The sequence below is a fragment of the Phycodurus eques genome, chromosome 5, assembly GCF_024500275.1.
Source record: "Phycodurus eques isolate BA_2022a chromosome 5, UOR_Pequ_1.1, whole genome shotgun sequence".
Classification (NCBI taxonomy): Eukaryota; Metazoa; Chordata; class Actinopteri; order Syngnathiformes; family Syngnathidae; genus Phycodurus; species Phycodurus eques.
Window position 1 is genome coordinate 23,490,325 of NC_084529.1, and position 19,065 is coordinate 23,509,389.

Genomic DNA, 19,065 nt, shown 5'->3' on the forward strand with positions numbered 1-19,065 from the left:
AAGCGTATTCAATATTTTGTGAATTAATTTATTGTAAATAATACAAGAACAAATGTTGGTAAAATAAACCATCCATGCATCCATTTTCTTCCATTTATCCGGAGTCAGGTCACGGGGGCAGCAGCTAAAGCAGGGAAGCCCAGACTTCCCTCTCCCCAGACACATGTTTTAATTTATTAAACAACTGCTTATTTTTCTTGTAAATATTACAAAAATGTAAAATAAAAAAATAGATATACAGTCAACAAGTCAAGTCTAAGTGCTAGAGGACTCTGCATCTTTTTGCACAATTGTCAAAAAAAAAAATAATAATAATTTGTACCAGATAACTAGCAACCCTTTACTGCTCAGTGACTGTTTTTCTCAATGTCTTTATGTCTCAAAAGTGTTCTCTGTCAATTGTCTGTTGTCGTACTAGAGCGGCTCAAATTCCTTGTGTGTTTTTTGGACATACTTGGCAAATAAAGATGATTCTGATTCTGAACATGTTTTCCTCATTTTATTAAATAAGTGGTAAATATATTTATAATAATAATTTAAAAATATACATTTTACAATACAGTACATTTTGTATCTAGTTTATTAAAGAATTTTTCAATTTATTTATTGTAACTGTTAAAATTAAATAGAAAAATAATCAATGTTGTAAACACTAAAACCAAAAATAGAAAAGGAAACGGCAGCACGGTGAGCGATTGGTTAGTACATCTGCCTCACAGTTCTGAGGACCCGGGTTCAAATCCGGCCTCGCCTGTGTGGAGTTTGCATGTTCTCCCCGTGACTGTGTGGGTTTTCTCCGGGCACTCCGGTTTCCTCCCACATCCCAAAAATAATTGAAAACTCTAAAATGTGGGAATATGAGTGCGAATGGTTGTTTGTTTATATGTGCCCTGCGATTGGCCGGCGACCAGTTCGGGGTGTACCCCGCCTTTCACCCGAAAATAGCTGGGATAAGCTCCAGCACACTCGCGACCCTAGTGACGCTAACCGCAATGGAAAAAGGATGGATGGATGGTTGGAAAAATTTGTACTTCATCGACAAATGACCGGTTCCATCTGTCCATTTTAAATGTAGCCCTTGAGCATATGTCCTGCAGGCTGCCTGTATGAAGGTCGTGAGCGAGCCAACGGGGAAATGTGGGACGACGCCTCGGACCCGTGCGCTGCGTGCGTGTGCCACGAAGGGTCCGTAAGGTGTGAGAGGAAACCTTGCCCCCCCAGCAACTGTAAGCACCCTGTGCAGCGACACTGCTGCATGTCCTGTAAAGGTGAGGAAAACTTCATCTGAACGTTAATCAACATCTACTGTGAAACATACACAACTCCCAAAATGTAGGGGATATTAGGCTTCTGGGTGAAATTTCAGGATTTTGATGAATACATTTCCTTTATAAATACATTTCCTGAATTAAAAAGTGAAGAGAAAGTGGAATTAAGATGACTTATAAAGGTTATATTACCTTTTCGGTTCATTCTGAAATTTCCCCCGAAAGCCCAGTGTCCCTAACTTTTTGTGAGTAGTGTATATTGAGTAGTTTCTCATTGGCTGGTTTGAGCAGGTTGCATGTATAACGGGAGCGAACACGCCGACGGCACTGAGTTTGCTGACGACAGAGACCCGTGTGCTGTGTGCTACTGCTATGCGGGCGAGGTGGTCTGCACCAAGCTGCCGTGCTACGCTGAGTGCCGCCACCCGTACAACGCGCCGGGACAATGCTGTGGAGAATGTGAACGTGAGTTGGAGCTAAAACTCGCGTGTATGATGAAGTTGGGATTTAAAAAGGAAAGAAAAATGTACAATCACAGGAAAATGTCTTCATTCTACGAGAATAAAGTGAATAATAAAGACTAAAGTTTTGATTAGTTTGGTCAAACCAAATTGTAGTACTCTAAGAAAAAACCCTACGCTTTACAAGAATGAAGTTATAATAGTATGAGCTTGCCTGTGAATATCCTCATTCATTCAGGTCGCTTCATTCTCAGGGCATTGAATCGATCGCAACTGGAGAGTTTTGTTTGTCTTAGAAGACGATCCGCCTCTCATCCGAGCAGGCTTCATCAGTTCATGCAACAAAGCTTAGTGAGGACGCACTAGCCATTGTTTGTGTGGAAGACTTGGAGCATAAATAGTTGAGTCTTCCACACAAATACCGGCTAGTGTGTCCTCACTAAGCCTTGTTGCAAACAGAACAGTCCGGTTGCGATCGATTCGATGCTCTGATATTGCCCTGATATTATGAGGGGAAAAAAATCAAAGTATTACCAGAAAAAAATACGTCTTTATTAAAGAATAATATTACAAAAATGTTAATACTGTGAAAAGAAATCTTGATTTTAAAACAATAAACTTGATTTTAAAACAACAACAAAAATATGATGATGATGATTGATGGAAAAGTCAAAATACAGGTATCGCTGGAAAAACATTGAGGAGAATGGATTATTACAAGATTTTTTTTAAAGTCACTAGAAAAAAAATTATGAGAAGCAATCGGAATTTTACAAGAATTTCACATAATATTATGATTTAAAAATAAATTATATATTACAAGAATAAAAATGTCTTAAGTGTGTAATAGAATAATAAAATTACAAACAAAAAACTAAAATCAATCCAAAAATGAAGCAACAATAAAAGCAAGAATACCTTAAAAGGTGACTAGAAAATGTATTTGTTACAAGACAAAATATGCAATTTTATGAGGATGATCAATAATATTGATGTTAACAAATATCTATATCTATTACTATAAAAAATAACTTTAAAAAAATAAGTTATATAATATATATTACTAGAATCTTTTGAAGAAATTTAATATACATTTCTTTCTTTTAATATGGGGACAAAAGTTTGATTTCAGGAGAATAAAGTAATATTATTATGAGATGTGAACTTTGTTTTGCTTTTTCTTTGGCCTTTTTTGGCTTTCTTTTGTGACACTTAATCCAAAGGACAACACGCTCCAAATATTTGTCTTCATTTGTCAGGCTGTTTTTACAATGGAGCAGTGCTCGCTCATGGACAGTCCATTCCTGAACCGGGGAATCCTTGCTCGGAGTGCACCTGCCAGGTAGCATCAAACACACATGCACGCACACACAAACACACACACACACACACATGCACACACGCACACTCGCACGCACACAAGTACGTATACCTTCACCTTTGTCTTACCTCTTCACACAACATGAAATGTGTGCGTTTACTTTTAGACTGGCAGTGTGCGCTGTGTCAAAAAGTCTTGTCCAGTGACGCTGTGCCCTCACCCTGTCACAAATACGTGTGGATGCCCTGTGTGTGACGGTATGTCTTCCTTTGGCGCATACGTTGCATACTGTGTATGATAAATGACAGTGAAAAAGCACCGACAAGTGCACGCTTACCATATTGCCATGTATCATTGAATAATTATTCAATAGTGTCGTGAGTATTCGACACGTTTGTATTCAACTTGAGGGCTACTCTGAGGAAGTAATTTCATACAGGTCATAAAATATGCCATAAGAACTTGGAGGATATCTATGATGGTGGGATGCATTGTGGTTGTCTATGACTTTGTGTTTATTTATTAAAGGTCCTCTTCCATCAGTTCTTTTTTTTTTTTTTAATAATAATCTTTGATGTCATTTTATCAGGTTTGCAAGATAATTTTGGTTGGAAATGGAAAACAATAAATTTAAAAGCTGTTTTTTTTTTTTTTCAATAAATTGAAAAGCTGTTCTAGCTAAATGAGCTTTGCTCTGAGTGGATCGCTCATCTTCCCCAAATTAAATATGGAAAACAGCTTGGCTATGATTGGTCCATATCACGGCCTCTGCTAGTGCAGAAGCCTGCGGTGGCCAACTTTTCATAGCCACGCCGTGTCCTTCGATCCTATGTTCAGACTTGCGTCCCATGCAAGAGTTTGATCGCAGGGTTATTTACTGTATACACACTGAACGCGCATTCGCTTCATTTGCACCCCATTGATATGCTCCTCCCATCGTCGAAAAATTGTAAAGAAAAACTGCAATTTTTGACAGATTTCCACCAAAATAAAAAGAACAAATCATTTTTGCAACAAACATGAAGTAGACGTACTTTATTTGCTTTATTGGGGCTAAAACAAAAGCTGTGAAAGGCTGGATCTGGGTCCCGGCTTTTGCCTTAGGAATTCAATTTTAATCGGATTTTTCTTGCTGTTTTCATCTCTGCTAATCAGTGATTTACTGTCAAAGTGATCTCTTCCTCCCTCCTTTTCACCACGTGCGTGCAGGTTGCCACTTTCAAGGTGTGGATTACGTCGACGGACAGACCCTGGCAGAAGGAGAAAGCAGCTGCCGGGAGTGCGCATGCTCAGTGAGCACAACAATCACCATACACACTAAATCGTGCACATGCTCATTGTTGTTCTCCTCAGAGGGGCGAGGTGGTTTGTACACAGAGAAAATGTCCTGCCGTGTCCTGCTCTCATCCGGCGCTGGACGGATGCGCGTGCGGCGTGTGCGACGGGTGTAACTTTGAGGGACGGAACTGTTTCAACGGAGAACGATTCCGGCATCCAGCAGACCATTGTCAGCTGTGCTCCTGCCTGGTTGGTACAAACATTCTGGATTCCTCTAGCCATCCATTTTCTATAACGCTTGTCCTCATTAGGGTGTCGGTTGAGCTGGATCGTATACCAGCTGACTTTGGGTGAGCAACGGGGTACACCGTAGAGTCTAGGCTTCAATTAGTCACGCAATTAAGCACAACTCCAATTTACAATATTTTTAAGTATGGAATGCAATCAAATATATTCGAATAAAGCTTGTAGCTATGCATCCAGAACAGTACGTTTTATTTTTCATGTACAGCACATTTTCCAAATACAGTTAGTTCAATTGTATTTAACTTTTGAGTACAACCCATTTGCTACAATTTTTATGTAACTTTTATTTGCAGCTCATTTGAATTGAATCATTATTAAGGTGCAGTTTTTCATTTTCCTATATTTGAGCGCAGCATTAATGTTCAAACGTATCATGTTACAGAAGCTTACAAAAACATGAAATACCTTTTAATAATAAGATATCTGCCTTGATTTGCATGACCACATTAACACTCACTGTATTTGAATGTTGGTCATAATGAGGGATTGGCGATATTGGGCCGATAACGGCCTTATTTGAAGGTAACGGGTACTTGTGAAGGCTGCCAATACCAGCCACCGATACTTATGGCAAAAAAATTGACATTGAGTAAGTCCTCCTCACCAGTAGTTGGCACTATACTTAGGCTGTTTGACGCATCAGCGAATTAATCATGTGCGTCAGAAAGAAAGAAAGGTCTGTTCAAAATGTTCTGTCATTATGTTAATTGCAATTTTATCTAAAGTACCAATGTTATTGGTACTTCAGATACCAGTATGAGTATTCCCTCTGAAGTACCAATAACATTGGTACTTCAGAGGGAATACTCATACTGGTATCGTAAAAAAGTGCTGTAAATAGTTTGAGATCAACCAATCTAGACCAGTCGTTCTCAATTTTTTTACAGCAACTACCAGCTCCAAAAAAAATTAACTCTCCAAGTACCACCATAATGACCAACAAAATACATTAACGTAGTAAGCCTAAGTATATATGAAAAAAAATAGGCAAATGTATAAGTACTTAAACGTTTAATACAACTGAACTGAACTTTAACAACATCTACTATAATGTATTTTAAAAGGTTTAAACCTCTGGGAGTATGAACACTAGTGGTACTTGTGCTATACTTTGAGACCCACTAGACCATATTAGATTTATTGCGTGTCTGTGTGCGTGTAGAACGGCGGTGTGCTGTGTTCACACGTGTCCTGTCCAAGTGCCGCCTGCTTGCTTCCGGTGACCCCCCCGGGCGAGTGTTGCCCCGTCTGCACCGGGACATGCCGACATCACGGGAGGGAATATCAGTCGGGCTCATCCTTCCCCTCGCCCTTGGACCCCTGCTCCTCCTGCTCCTGTCTGGTCAGTCTGACACTTACAAGAACCCTCCAGCCTGTCGACGCGTATGGAAAGCCGTTTGAGCAGACTAGTACATAGACGTTAAGATGGCTGCCGAAAGCCGAGCATTTTACTAGGGGGCGCTAGTAGAATGAGTGTGTCTTACTAGTAATGTTTTTCCACTACTACCTTCCAGCATTGTATGATATTTAGCACACTCGTAGCACAACTTAGGCATACTAGTAGGACAACTGCATGTTACTAGTGAGGCAAAACTGCACACTCGTTAACATTTGCATGCTACTAGTACTAGAAGTGACATAACATTATACTAATTAACATTTAGCTCTTCACTAGTAGTACTAGTAGTGCGCAGATGTCAACTAGCACAGTTTTGCCTCGCTAGTACCATAGTTGTGCCATTAGTATGCCAAAGCTGAAATATCATACAGTCGTGGAAAACACATTACTAGTAAGGCCGTTGTTCTACAAGAGCGCCCTAGCTGTATTAGTGCGCTGAATTTTCTTACTAGTGAGGACAAATTGCATACTAGTACATGGACATGAAGCTGGATATCATTGACCACGGTCTGCCTGCATCCCTTAGGAGGAGGTGGTGAACTGTAAGCGGAGACCTTGTCCCGTGCTGTGTTCCCACCCCGTCCCGTCCGACGGCTGCTGTCCCGTGTGCGACTCCTGCTTGTACGAGGGCGTGATCCGCGCCCACGGCATCACTTTCGCGCCCTCCTCCGAACCTTGCCAACGTTGCACCTGCGTCAGAGGCACGGTCACCTGCGTGCCCCTCGTGTGCCCGCCAGCGCCCTGCAGCCGAGCCGTCACTGTGCCGGGACGGTGCTGCCCTGAGTGCGCAGGTACTGCACGTACTGCACTTGTTTAAACTATCATGGTAATAGACTGGCAGGGCGAACTGAAATGCTGCCCAAAATTACACGCACTTTCAAAAATCGCTAAGGCCCCCAAAAAGCTATTCATTTGTTATGGGGGGGGAATGACCATGGCATTATGAATCCATTTAAAAGTGTGGAACAAGTGTACAGATTGTGTTGTTGTGCTGTGAGGATGTATGCTGGATGGACAGGAGTACGGTGACGGACAGACGTGGACGCTGATGTCAAACCACTGCTCTACGTGCACATGTCAGGTGGGAATTCTTGTCCCTTCCCGCCACTAAAATGGCAGAAAATTCCCAGGGCTGACGTTTTGCATATGTTACAGGCTGGAGAGGTGCAGTGTTCCACTCCACAGTGTCCCGAGCTGGCTTGCATGCATCAGCTGACCGAGCCGACCGCCTGCTGTCCTCGCTGCAGAGGTAAACGCCAGCACATGGTCACCAACACACACTGGGGGGAAATAACAAGTACAAATATGAGCCTATTTTGACCAAGTTGTTGTCGTCGTAATACCGGAGACCAGTTTTGGTCTCGAGACTGTTCTCAAGACCATATTTTCAAGATCTTCTTCTCTAACTCAATGTTAATTCAATTTGGCCTCATCAACCACAAAGACCTCAGATGTTGTAAAACAACATGCAAAAGAAAACACTGCGCTGTGCAGATTCTGCAGTCTTGAACTCACTGAAACGGCAGGGACCCGCAGTGGAACTTTAGCCGGCATCTCGATACAAAGCGTAAACACTAAGTAAGTAACACCAGCGAATCGAATTTTGTGTTTCTGAGATGAATATTTCAGGAAACAGGTTTTATTTCCACCTGAAATTGCCTTTATTTAACAGACATATATTATACTTTAGCTTTAGCTTATTCAAATTAAATTCAATTGGCTATTTTTTCACCTTTTGTACCGTTAGCAGCACTGGTAAACTAGCTTTACGCTCGTTGACACGGCTTCTTATCAACGTTGCCATCAGACACAATTGTTTTGCCTGTCTTTCTTGGTCTGGATCACTACAAAATAAGATACACTATATTGCCTAAAATACATGTATATTCGCTCACCTGCCTTGACTCACATTAATTTAAGTGGTATCCCATTCCTAATCCAAAGAGTTTAATATAACATCGGTCAACCCTCTGCAGCTATAACATCTTAAACTCTTGTGGGAAGGCTTTCCACAAGGTTTAGGGATGTGTTGATGGGAATTTATGACCATTTTTCCAGAGGCATATTTATGAGGTCAAACACCGATGTTGGATGAAAAGGCCTGGCTCTCAGTCTCCATTCTAATTCTTTCAAAAGTGCTCTATAAGGTTGAGGTCTGGATTGTGCAGGCCAGTCAGTTTCGTCCATATCCAATTTTATCATCCGTGAACCTTTATGAACCTTGATTTGTGCACTGATGCACAGACATGTTGGAACAGGAAGGGGCCATCTCCAAACTTTTCCCACAAAGTTGGAAATGTCCAAAATCTCTTGGTATGCTGAAGCATTGAGAGTTCCTTTCACTGGAGTTCCCTTCAGAGGCTCATATTTTCCTTCCCACCGCTTGCAGCACGGTAAGATGAAGCTGTCACATGTCTGTCTACTGCCAGGTTGTATGTACGACGGAGGCGAGTATGCGGAGGGAAGCAGCTGGTTCGGCGACTCGTCCCACTGCCGCAGCTGCATGTGTGTGGACGGCGTGACGACCTGCTCTGAAATCCACTGCCTCTCCCCGTGCAGCAACTTCATCAAAGTGCCAGGACAGTGCTGCCCCGTGTGCGCCGGTAAGACAACTCAGTCGAGTAAACGAGATGGTCTGCGATCTTGTGGTGTTTTACTGTGTCATGGGCTTTTTTTGGGGGGGGGGAGACTGTGTGTTTGAGGGCAGGGTGTATGGCCCAGGAGACAGCTTCCATCCGGCTGGAGACCCCTGCCAGGTCTGCACTTGTGAGGTAGGAAAAAACATGGACATTTTAGTACCACTCTCTAGTTTATGTGGGTCATCTAAGAATTGGAGGACACTTTTTACAAACAGTCCATTTCTTTTGTCAATTTTTGTTATGTTTTCCAGAAAAACAGATACTTATCATCATATAATTTGATTTGTCCAGGTCAAACATCAATAGAACATCTTTTTAATGATGTATTGTATTTATCATATATTTTACTGTTTTTTTTTTTTACAAACTGTTTTTTCCAAATTTGATGATCATTTCAAGGAATTAAGAATGGAAAATTCTGCTTGCAGTTTGCTTTGAATTGTCTCGGTGTTCAATACTGTTCGAGACACCGTGTGAAAAGTAGCAGACTGTCCTTTGCGGTAATTATAGAAATTGTAATAAGTAACGCAACGCTGTGTGTGAATTCAGGTGATGCCAGACGGAGAGCAGCACCTGCGATGTTACCGTAAACAGTGTCCCAGTCTGGTGGACTGTCCCAAGAACAACATCTTGTTCTCCGGACCCGACGCCTGCTGTCCTGTCTGTGCACGTCAGTAGTAGCAGAACAATACAAATTAGACTATGAATGAACACCTGATATTGATATGCAGCCACAAGAAAAAACATGTGAACCCTTTTAAATTACCTGCATTTCTAAATTGGACATAAAGTGTGATCTGATCTTCATCTCCAGGAAGTCACAACGAAAGACTAAATAGTTTTAAACTAAAACCACGTAACCATGATATGTTTCACTATTTTTACCAAATGTTAATGCAGGGTGGGAAAATAATGAATCTTTGGATTTAATAAGTGGTTGAGCCTCCTTTGGCAGCAATAACCTCAATCAAACTTGTGGTTGCAGATCACGCATGCAAAAGTGTCAGAAGGAATTATTGGACCATTCTTTTTCCTTTTTTTTCTTCACACATTTGCGTCGTGTTGGACAGCCACTCGAGTGGTGAACTTTCTTTTTTACGGACAGTCTGTCTTACTGAGGACTGATTAACATCAAAGCTTTTGGAGATAGTTTTGTAACCCCTCCTAGCTTCCATTCATCCATCCATTCATTTTCTGAGCCGCTTCTCCTCATTAGGGTCGCGGGCGTGCTGGAGCCTATCCCAGCTGTCATCGGGCAGGAGGCGGGGTGCACCCTGAACTGGTTGCCAGCCAATCGCAGGGCACATATAAACAAACAACCATTCGCACTGACATTTACACCTACGGGCAATTTAGAGTCTCCAATTCATGCATGTTTTTGGGAAGTGGGAGGAAACCGGAGTGCCCGGAGAAAACCCACACACGTCCACCGTGCCGCCCCTCCTAGCTTCATTCAAGTTAAGAGCTGAGAGCTTTTTTGTTCAAGGAATGGTTCACTTTGGGCATTGCTTTTTGAGAATGAAAAACTCAAAACTGCTGTCTTAATTGTAAAAAAATGTGGCGTGTCTGAAACGGATTAATGGCATCTCAAATCATTTCATTGGGGGGAAACGGAATTTATACACAAGTAAATTGAGTTACAAGCTTGGTCACAGAAGAAATAAAACTCTTAAGTCAAGGTGTGTTTGTGAAATATTAGTTTATGTAAACTGTGTTTATCTATTGCTTTGACTAAGATGCTCAGATCACATTTTAGGACCAATTTACAGAAATCCGGTTAATTCCAAAGGTTTCACAGACTTGAGACTTTGTGTGTGTGCGTGTGTGTGTGTGTGTGTGTCCAGAGCCTCTCAGTAACTGCACTCCTATGCTGATTGGCAATGAGGTGCTGGCTACAGACAACCCCTGTTTCACCTGCCAGTGCAGGGTAACGTATCACAACCGAATACAACGTAATGTGCATATTTTGACATTGTTTTGCAGCGTGTGTGTGTGTTTTGTACAGGATCTAACATGGACGTGCCTGCATCGAGGCTGCCTCCCCCTCACTTGTCCTCCCAGTGAGCAGTTCACCCCTCCAGACTCATGCTGCCCTGTGTGCAAAGGTGACATCACTGGAACTCCCACCCCTTCTCCATCTCTCGTTGAACACTTTTGTTTAAGATTACGCTGGCTTGCCGCTCATGCTGCAGAATGTGTGATCGAGGGTCAGAACCGACGCGTGGCGAGCGGCAGCAGTTGGACGGACAGCGACGACAACTGTGTCACTTGCACCTGCAATGTAAGTCGCACCATGCATAGGGTTGCAAAAAATTAACTAATCTCCTTGTGTGTGTGTGTGTGTGTGTGTGCGTGAGTGTGAGTGTGTATGTGTGTGTGTGTGTGCGTGCGTGCGTGTTATTTAGTTGGGCTACATTGAGTGCATCATTGAGGATTGTTCATCCGCACCTTGTCCCGATGGTCAGAAACAAGTGAAGTTACCAGGGAAATGCTGCCATGAATGTCAAGGTAACACAACCAGCCAGCTGCTGAGTGTGTTGACAAAGATTCTATTATATGTAACTGTGTGTGTGTGTGTTGTAGACTGGGGCGTGTCGTGTGTGCACCAGGGCACGGTGTACCTGTCCAACGAGCAGTGGCAGGTGGACGAATGCACCGGCTGCACGTGTATGTCTGGAGACGTGCACTGTCACAGTGAACGCTGCCCTCCCCTTACTTGCAATACGGTCAGTCAATGCGAAAAGACAGTGAACCCTCGCTATTCGCAAGGTAGGGACCAAGACCCAGGGTTCCTACGCAAGTATAGAAAAGTATGGAATTTGATTTCCTGAACTTCCGCATCTGAAAATGGAATTGTCTCGGAAAATATTCGTTTCCAAGACTGTGACAATAAGCTGTATTTTCTAAAACAAAAAATTATGAATATAAAAAAAAAAATTAAAAAAAATCGATCGATCCGTGTTTTTTTTTAAGGTGCTTGGAAGCACAGCGAACAATGCACACAGTATTATACAATGGTTTGGGTGAAAACTTGATTCTGATTGGCTGAAAAACACCCTTCGAACATCAAATACTTCATGTCAAAACATTGTTCCAAATTCACGCGCAGCACCCTTAGTCGTCAGAGTATACAAGCAAACGTGGTAACTTGACACTGTCAGATTATTTGATAAGTAGACGTGAAGTACTCTGAGAACACAAATGAGCAAATTTAAAACAACGACTGATTTAATTGGCGGCACGGTGGAGAACTGGTTAGAGCGTCTGGCTCACAGTTCTGAGGAGCGGGGTTCAATCCCCGGCCCCGCCTGTGTGGAGTTTGCATGTTCTCTCCGTGCCAGCGTGGTTTTTCTCCGGGCACTCCGGTTTCCTCCCACATCCCAAAAACATGCATGCGAGGTTAATTGAAGACTCTAAATTGCCCGTAGGTGTGACTGTGAGTGTGATTGGTTGGTTGTTTGTTTGTTTGTAAGTGCCCTGCGATTGGCTGGCGACCAGTTCAGGGTGTACCCCGCCTCCTGCCCAATGATAGCTGGGATAGCCTCCAGCACGCCCGCGACCCTAGTGAGGAGAAGCGGCTCCGAAAATTAATGGATGGATGATTTAATCATTTAGTTTATTTGGCGATTCAAAGAAGGGTTTCAAAACAGAGTTAGGATTTCAAATTAGGGTTTAAAAACAAGGTTAGGGTTTTAAATTGCAGTTTGAAAACAGGGTTAGGGTGTCAAAGTAGGGTTTCCAATTAGGGTTTAAAAACAATGTTATGGTTTCAAAGTAGGGTTGCAAAACAGGGTTAGAGTTTCAAAGTAGGGTTTAAAAACAGGGTTAGGGTTTCAAATTATGGTTTGAAAACAGGGTTAGGGTTCCAAAGTAGGGTTTTAAAACTGGATTAGGGTTTCAAATTAGGGTTTTAAAACAGTTAGGGTTTCAAAGTTGAGTTTTAAAACAGGATTAGGGTTTCAAATGAGGGTTTCAAAACAAGGTAACGTTTCAAATGAGGGTTTAAAAACAGGGTTAGGGTTTCAAATTACAGTTTTAAAAAAGGGTTAGGGTTTCAAACTAGGGTTTCAAAACAGAAGTAGGGTTTGAAAACAGGGTTAGGGTTTCAAATAAGGGTATCAAAACAGAATCAGAATCATCATTATTCGCCAAGTATGTCCAAAAAAACACACAAGGAATTTGAGCCGCTCTAGTACGACAACAGAAATTTGTCAATTGACAGAGAACACTTTTGAGACATAAAGACATTGACAAAAAAAAACAGTCACTGACTAGTAAAGGGTTGCGAGTTATCTGGTAATGCCGGTACATTTTGTCCTTGATGAGGCCGGTGACAGTGGTTTCATCTGCAAACTCCAGGAGTTTGACAGCCGGGTGCGCTGAGGTGCAGTCGTTCGTGTAGATCTAGAAGAGCAGCGGAGAGAGGACACAACCTTGGGGCGCCCCAGTGCTGATGCTGCGTGTGGATGAGGCGGTCTCTCCCAGCCTCACCTGCTGTGTCCTGCCCGTCAGGAAGCTGGAAATCCACTGGCAGATGGCGGGTGAGACGCTGAGCCGGAGAAGCTTGGAGGAAAGGACTTCAGGGATGATGGTGTTGAACGCTGAGCTGAAGTTCACGAACAGGATCCTCGCGTAGGTCCCTGCACTGTCGAGGTGTTCTAGGATGAAGTGCGGTCCCATGTTGACTGCACCATCCGCAGACCTGTTCGCTCGGTAGGCAAACTGCAGGGGGTCCATCAGGGGACCTGTGACGCTCTTAAGGACTTTGTAACCACAGATGTCAAGGCGACAAGCCTGTAGTCATTTAGACCCGAGATTGTACGCTTCTTGGGGACTGGAATGATGGTGGAGCGTTTGAAACAGGATGGTACTTCGCACAGTTGCAGAGATCTATTGAAGATCTGTGTGAAGACTGGCGCGAGCTGGTCCGCGCAGACTTTGAGGCAGGATGGGGACACATGGTCTGGGCCTGCCGCTTTGTTAATCTTTTGTTGTTTGAAGATGCGTCTCGCGGATAGTTAACGCAGAAGTCGGTGGTCCGGTTCGGTGGGTGTGGGGTGTGAAAGTGTCCTTTTCATATCTGCAGTAGAAGGTATTCAAGTCGTTGGCTAGTGTGCTATTAGGGTAGGTAGTTAGGAAGTAGGGTTTGAAAATAGGGTTAGGTTTTCAAATCGGGGTTTTATAACAGTGTTAGTGTTTCAAATTGACAAAGAGAAAAGCATTCTTTTAAAATGTTTGACCATTTAAAAATAAATAAAAATGTAAATAAAGTATCATGGAGATTGGCCCATCGGTGAGGGTTTACGCTGATTAGGCACATCTGCAGTCTCATCACTAACTTCATTGTGTGTGTGTGTGTGTGCGTGTGTGTGTGTGTGTGTGTGTGTGTGTGCGCGCTAGGATGAGATGCTGTCAGTGGTGCCAGGCTTGTGCTGCCCTCACTGCCTCCCCCGGCCGGCCACGTGCATCGCGTTCGGCGACCCTCACTACCGCACCTTTGACGGGCGCATGCTCCACTTTCAGGGAGCCTGCACCTACGTCCTGGCGCAGGACTGCAAGGGCGGAGACTTCAGGTCAGAGGGTCGCCAAGGCAACGGGAGAAGCGCGTGACACTTCAGTGACGTCTTTCCTCTGCTTTTCAAGCATCCACGCCACGAACGAGGACCGCGGTCGTCAAGGTGTGTCGTGGACCAAAGAGGTGACTGTCTTCATTGGTGATGTCACCGTGTGGCTGCTGCAGGATTGGCTCGTAAAGGTTTGTTCAGAAAAAATAGAGAGGAAGTGGAAAACTTCAACATCACGCGTTTTCTCACCCCCCCCGCAATTGAAAACAGCTCATTGGTATCTAAATAAAAGCCAATGGTTAGACTAAGTCACATGTCGTCCTTCAAGTTTCAAGCAAGTCCCAAGTTACTGTGACCAAATTAAGGCAAGTCAAGTCGATCCGACTAAATTTCAAGCAGGCCAAGTCATTTTTTTAGGTAAAATCGTATATATCTGGCGCAGTCACAACATACATTTGCACATTGCACTTATGCGTTAGTTATCAATCCTAATCATGCAGCCTCCAAATTTTGGGTTACTTTATTGTCTTCTCTATCAAACACACAACCCATAAACATGAAACTCAGTTGATGTTATGCCAGCTATAGGTGTACTAAACTGCTACTGTAGTACTGTCTTTGTGGGTTTTAAAATGACGGATGAAATTCAATATCGTAGTTCTTGTGTAGCTTATCTTTGAGTTGCAAACCTTGCATGTTCCCATTCTTTTTCACAATTTTAACAAAAACATCATCGTTGAATTTAAATGTAATCATCGTCAGCTCTCTTTCCATGATACCGCCTCCCCTCAATTCAACGCAGCAAGATGCCACCAGATGGTGCCCAAGCAATATTTTTATGTTTTACATTGGCTTTGGCATGACCACAAAATCAGCAAATGGGTGAAGATTTCAGTAAATAACAGAGGTTAGCCCCCACCCCCCCCCCACCCAAAATCCACAAATAAGCAAACACCAAACTGCAAATATGTTGGAGTTCACTGTACAGTGGAACCTCGATTTAACGGACTAATATGGGGAAGGGGTCCTCTGGTAAATCAGATTGTCCGTTAAATTGCAGCATTTATTTGTGGCCTAAAATCACCAGTACAGTACAACATTATTGTTTTGTACTTTTTTTCCTGGGCTAAATACAACTAATACAGAAACAAAATGATTATAAATAAATATAAACAAAACTTTAAAATGTTTGAAAAGTTTTAAAGTGTATCCAAACTTACCTCACTGGTGCATGAAAGGGGCGATTCTTAAAATTCTAACGGTCCGTTAAATCCCAAGTCCATTAAATTAGGGTCCGTTAAATGGAGGTTCCACTGTACTACAATATGTACAGTAATTACATTTTATAAAACCAGTTAATTTCTTTATATTCTCTCTGATTATGTTTTTATACATTGTTATATTTCTTTATTAAAAACACAAAAACAGTGGTGTGTTTTTTGAGGCTGATATGGATTCATGGTATTTCAATGATAATTTGATTTGCCAGCCAAGTAAAACTCATGACTAGCTTGGCCACGGAATGAATTAAGGTACTGCTGTATTCTGCTTTTAACAAACCTTATTAACGCTGCTCCTCCTTTTTTTTTTTTTTTTTTTTTTTTTTTTTAATATAACAAATGCCAAAGAAAAAGCCAGTCATACACAATGTGTTGATGCTCACTGAGGTTGAAATATGAATTATTGGAAGCCCGTTTTGGGTCTGATTCTGATTCGTACGACTTGAATGTGATTCGGACTTTGACGGTACCACCGTGTGTCCCCGGGGCGATGATTGTCTTGCCCAACTGTGCTCCTCAGGTAGACGACGAGACGGTGACGTTGCCGTTCCTCAAGGAACCGTACATCTACGTGGAACGGAAGGCCAACAGCATCCTGCTCAACACCAATATCGGCCTCAAGGTCTGTTCTTGTAATATTTGGAGATGAACGACGCACGGTATTCAAGCTCGCTGGTGTCCAGGTGCTGTGGAACGGCCGTTCCCACCTGGAGGTCAGCGTTCCAGGCTCCTACAAGGGACACACCTGCGGCCTCTGTGGAAACTTCAACAACTACCACCAGGATGACCTGCGCATGCCCAGCGGACAGATAAGCCTGTCGGAAGCGGACTTCGGCAACAGCTGGAGGGTAAAACAAAAAAAAGTATTCAAAGTATGTGAGGGAGGCCAAGTATTTTATTTTTGTTACAGACTGAAAACACTGTACTGTCTCACATTCTGGACACAAATGTCCTTTTCCCTCTAAATTTGGACACTTGGACAGTTAGACGAACTCTATGCGAGGCCAATTCTTTCAATTTTGCTGGACACGAACAACATTTAGCTTTGACATCCATACTGACTATTATTCAAACAAATACTGAATGTCTGCTCAGTTTTAAATTGGGTTGGATTTTGCCTATGAAGACTAGATTTTTACTAGTTCGAGGGGTAACCGACATGAAAACCAGAGAGCTGTCTTTGGGTGGAAAAAAGAAGAAACTTGGTATCATATCTTTATCTTAAAAGGACGTTCATATATTTAGATTGTTATTTGAATCTCATTACAAAAATAACATAAAATTAGATGGGGTTTTTTTTTCCTAAAAATATGTTGCTGTTAAAAAAATATTTTTGGGTGATAACTAAGATGTCGAGACAATTGTTTGGTTTTTTAAACAACCCTGGCTAACAAGGTAACCACTCGTGCCTAATTTCCTTTATGTTCTCAAAACTCTTTTAGTTTTCACACAATTTTGCAAACCAGGACACAATCAAAAAACATACAATAACTACAAATCTTTATGCATCTTTATGTGTTTATGATACTGTATATGTACCATCAAAGTTGTTCAACAAAACAGTCAGGTTGCAATAATGAATGAATAATAAAATAAAACACTTTTCACAAAAAATACAATAATAATACAAATATAATTTAATAGTGATTAAATAAAATGTTCCATGCTAACGAAATGCTTTATTGTAAACATAGGTGACAAACGGAAGTCGCTCCCTCGCTTCTTGCCGCCCGGGCGAGGACGTGGACCCCTGCAAGCAGGCGGGCTACCACGCCCGCAAAAGCGCCAACGCTCGCTGCAAGGAACTCAAGTCGCCCGCGTTCAGGCCGTGCCACCGCGTGGTGCCTCCCGAGGCCTGGTACGCGGCCTGCGTGTACGACCTGTGCGCTTGCGGGGCCAACACTGACGAGTGTCTGTGCGACGTGCTGGAGGCCTACGCCGGACAGTGTCGGGAGGCCGGGGTGGTCCTGCAGTGGAGGGGACCCTCGCTGTGCGGTGAGTTGCAAAGTTTGGGGGGGGGGGGGGGGCGAAAAGCAGAAAATGGTGAAGGTGTGGAGTTTTTAGGCATGTGGAATGGTCAGGAAAACCCATATTTTTATCTAAGAAGAGACTGAGGGCAGCAAGAAAATAGAATGCTGCAGCAAAGTGGGGATTACGGAGATGTTAGTTTTCCCAGTGGAAAATGTGTAACCTAACCACATGTAGATAAACTAACGACTCCACAGTCTCCGCTTTGTCGCAGAGCTCCGTTTTCCTGTTGCCCTCAAAAGTGGAGGCTACGGAGTCATACTGTACGTTTTGAAAGAAGTGACCCTTAGCAACGTGCGCTTCCTGTTGTGTGTGTGTGTCGCGGCCCACAGCGGTGGGCTGCCCGGCGGAGAGGGGCTTCGTGTTCGACGAGTGCGGCCCGCCGTGCCCCGTCACCTGCTTCAACGCGGCCGTCCCGCTGGGGCTGATCGAGAGCCACTGTTTCAAGCCCTGCGTGCCCGGCTGCCAGTGCCCCGCCGGCCTGGTGCTGCACAACAACCGTTGCGTCCATCCCAGCAAGTGCCCCAAGATCATCCACGGCAACCAGTCGTGACACTTTCAGTCAGACGACAAAAGGCTGCAGTCGACATCCTTGAAGCGATCCATTTTCTAAAGCTCTTATCCTCACTAGGCTCTCTTTGCAGACTTCTGGCCGAGAGGCAGGGTACGCCCTGGACTGGTGGCCAGCCAATCGCAGGGCGCATAGAGACAAACAAGCATTTCCACCTCATGACGATTTAGAGTCATGCACGTTTTGGGGATGTGCGAGGAAGCCGCAGCATCCAGAACCTCCACTGCAAAGTAGTAACAGGGAGGCCGGAGCCGAAATGTAAACCCCGAACCTCAGAACGGTGAGGCAGACGCACCAACCGCTACTTCATCGTGCTGCCCGCTTTCGACCGAGTGACTGAATATGCAGTGCCGTTTATAGACCACAAGGTGTAATACTTTAACTTGAACGTTCACTTTGTTTTTGTTTTTTAACACACATTTCTAAAATATGGTGTTTATATACTGTGTTCCAAATGGACATACGTGTTCTTCAAGCACATTATCTCAGGTTGTTGTTTTTTGGTTGTTGTTCAATGAATAAAGCTCTTACTGCTAATGTCCATTGTCTATGAATTATTATTATGATTATGTAGTATAGTAAGGTATTATGCTCAGGTGCATCATACTGTGCATCTGCAAATTACTGACAGTGCTTCACATTGTGTTATTCCAAAATTGATTCACTTTCCCCCCTCACAATTCTACATGCAACACCAATAGATGGGAGAGGTTTTTGTTTGTTTGAGATATTTGCAAATGTATAATAAAGAAATCACATGTGCACACACCTGTCTATATAGGCCCCCACAGTTGACAGTGCATGTCAGAGCACAAACCAAACATGACGCCAAAGGAATTGTTTTAGATGTCCAATCCAAGACAGGATTGTTTCAAGGCAGAGATGTGGGGAAGGCTACAGGAACAATTCTCAAAGGTTCAGAACCACAAGGACTCTTGCTAGAGCTGGCC

General features: G+C 43.2%; 1 protein-coding gene across 2 annotated transcripts in view; it reads left to right on the forward strand.

Annotated features, from left to right (window-relative positions):
- Positions 1-18,633, forward strand: part of kcp (kielin cysteine rich BMP regulator) — a 39,214-nt gene extending 20,581 nt beyond the window's left edge. Inside the window, exons 24-47 of one of the 2 annotated variants that reach the window (XM_061678196.1) lie at positions 1,098-1,268; positions 1,560-1,733; positions 2,989-3,071; positions 3,217-3,307; positions 4,260-4,342; positions 4,404-4,577; positions 5,797-5,976; positions 6,560-6,824; positions 7,032-7,114; positions 7,189-7,282; positions 8,463-8,636; positions 8,722-8,804; positions 9,222-9,342; positions 10,517-10,599; positions 10,678-10,777; positions 10,865-10,953; positions 11,078-11,180; positions 11,256-11,398; positions 14,073-14,245; positions 14,316-14,427; positions 16,037-16,138; positions 16,200-16,364; positions 17,211-17,511; positions 17,877-18,633. In XM_061678196.1, the coding sequence (XP_061534180.1) occupies positions 1,098-1,268; positions 1,560-1,733; positions 2,989-3,071; positions 3,217-3,307; positions 4,260-4,342; positions 4,404-4,577; positions 5,797-5,976; positions 6,560-6,824; positions 7,032-7,114; positions 7,189-7,282; positions 8,463-8,636; positions 8,722-8,804; positions 9,222-9,342; positions 10,517-10,599; positions 10,678-10,777; positions 10,865-10,953; positions 11,078-11,180; positions 11,256-11,398; positions 14,073-14,245; positions 14,316-14,427; positions 16,037-16,138; positions 16,200-16,364; positions 17,211-17,511; positions 17,877-18,097 (3,368 nt within the window). In that variant the 3' untranslated portion in view covers positions 18,098-18,633. Of the gene's footprint in view, positions 1-1,097; positions 1,269-1,559; positions 1,734-2,988; positions 3,072-3,216; positions 3,308-4,259; positions 4,343-4,403; positions 4,578-5,796; positions 5,977-6,559; positions 6,825-7,031; positions 7,115-7,188; positions 7,283-8,462; positions 8,637-8,721; positions 8,805-9,221; positions 9,343-10,516; positions 10,600-10,677; positions 10,778-10,864; positions 10,954-11,077; positions 11,399-14,072; positions 14,246-14,315; positions 14,428-16,036; positions 16,139-16,199; positions 16,365-17,210; positions 17,512-17,876 lie in introns of both variants that reach the window. The other variant, XM_061678195.1, reaches the window with a different exon arrangement.
- Positions 18,634-19,065: the final 432 nt, after the last annotated feature.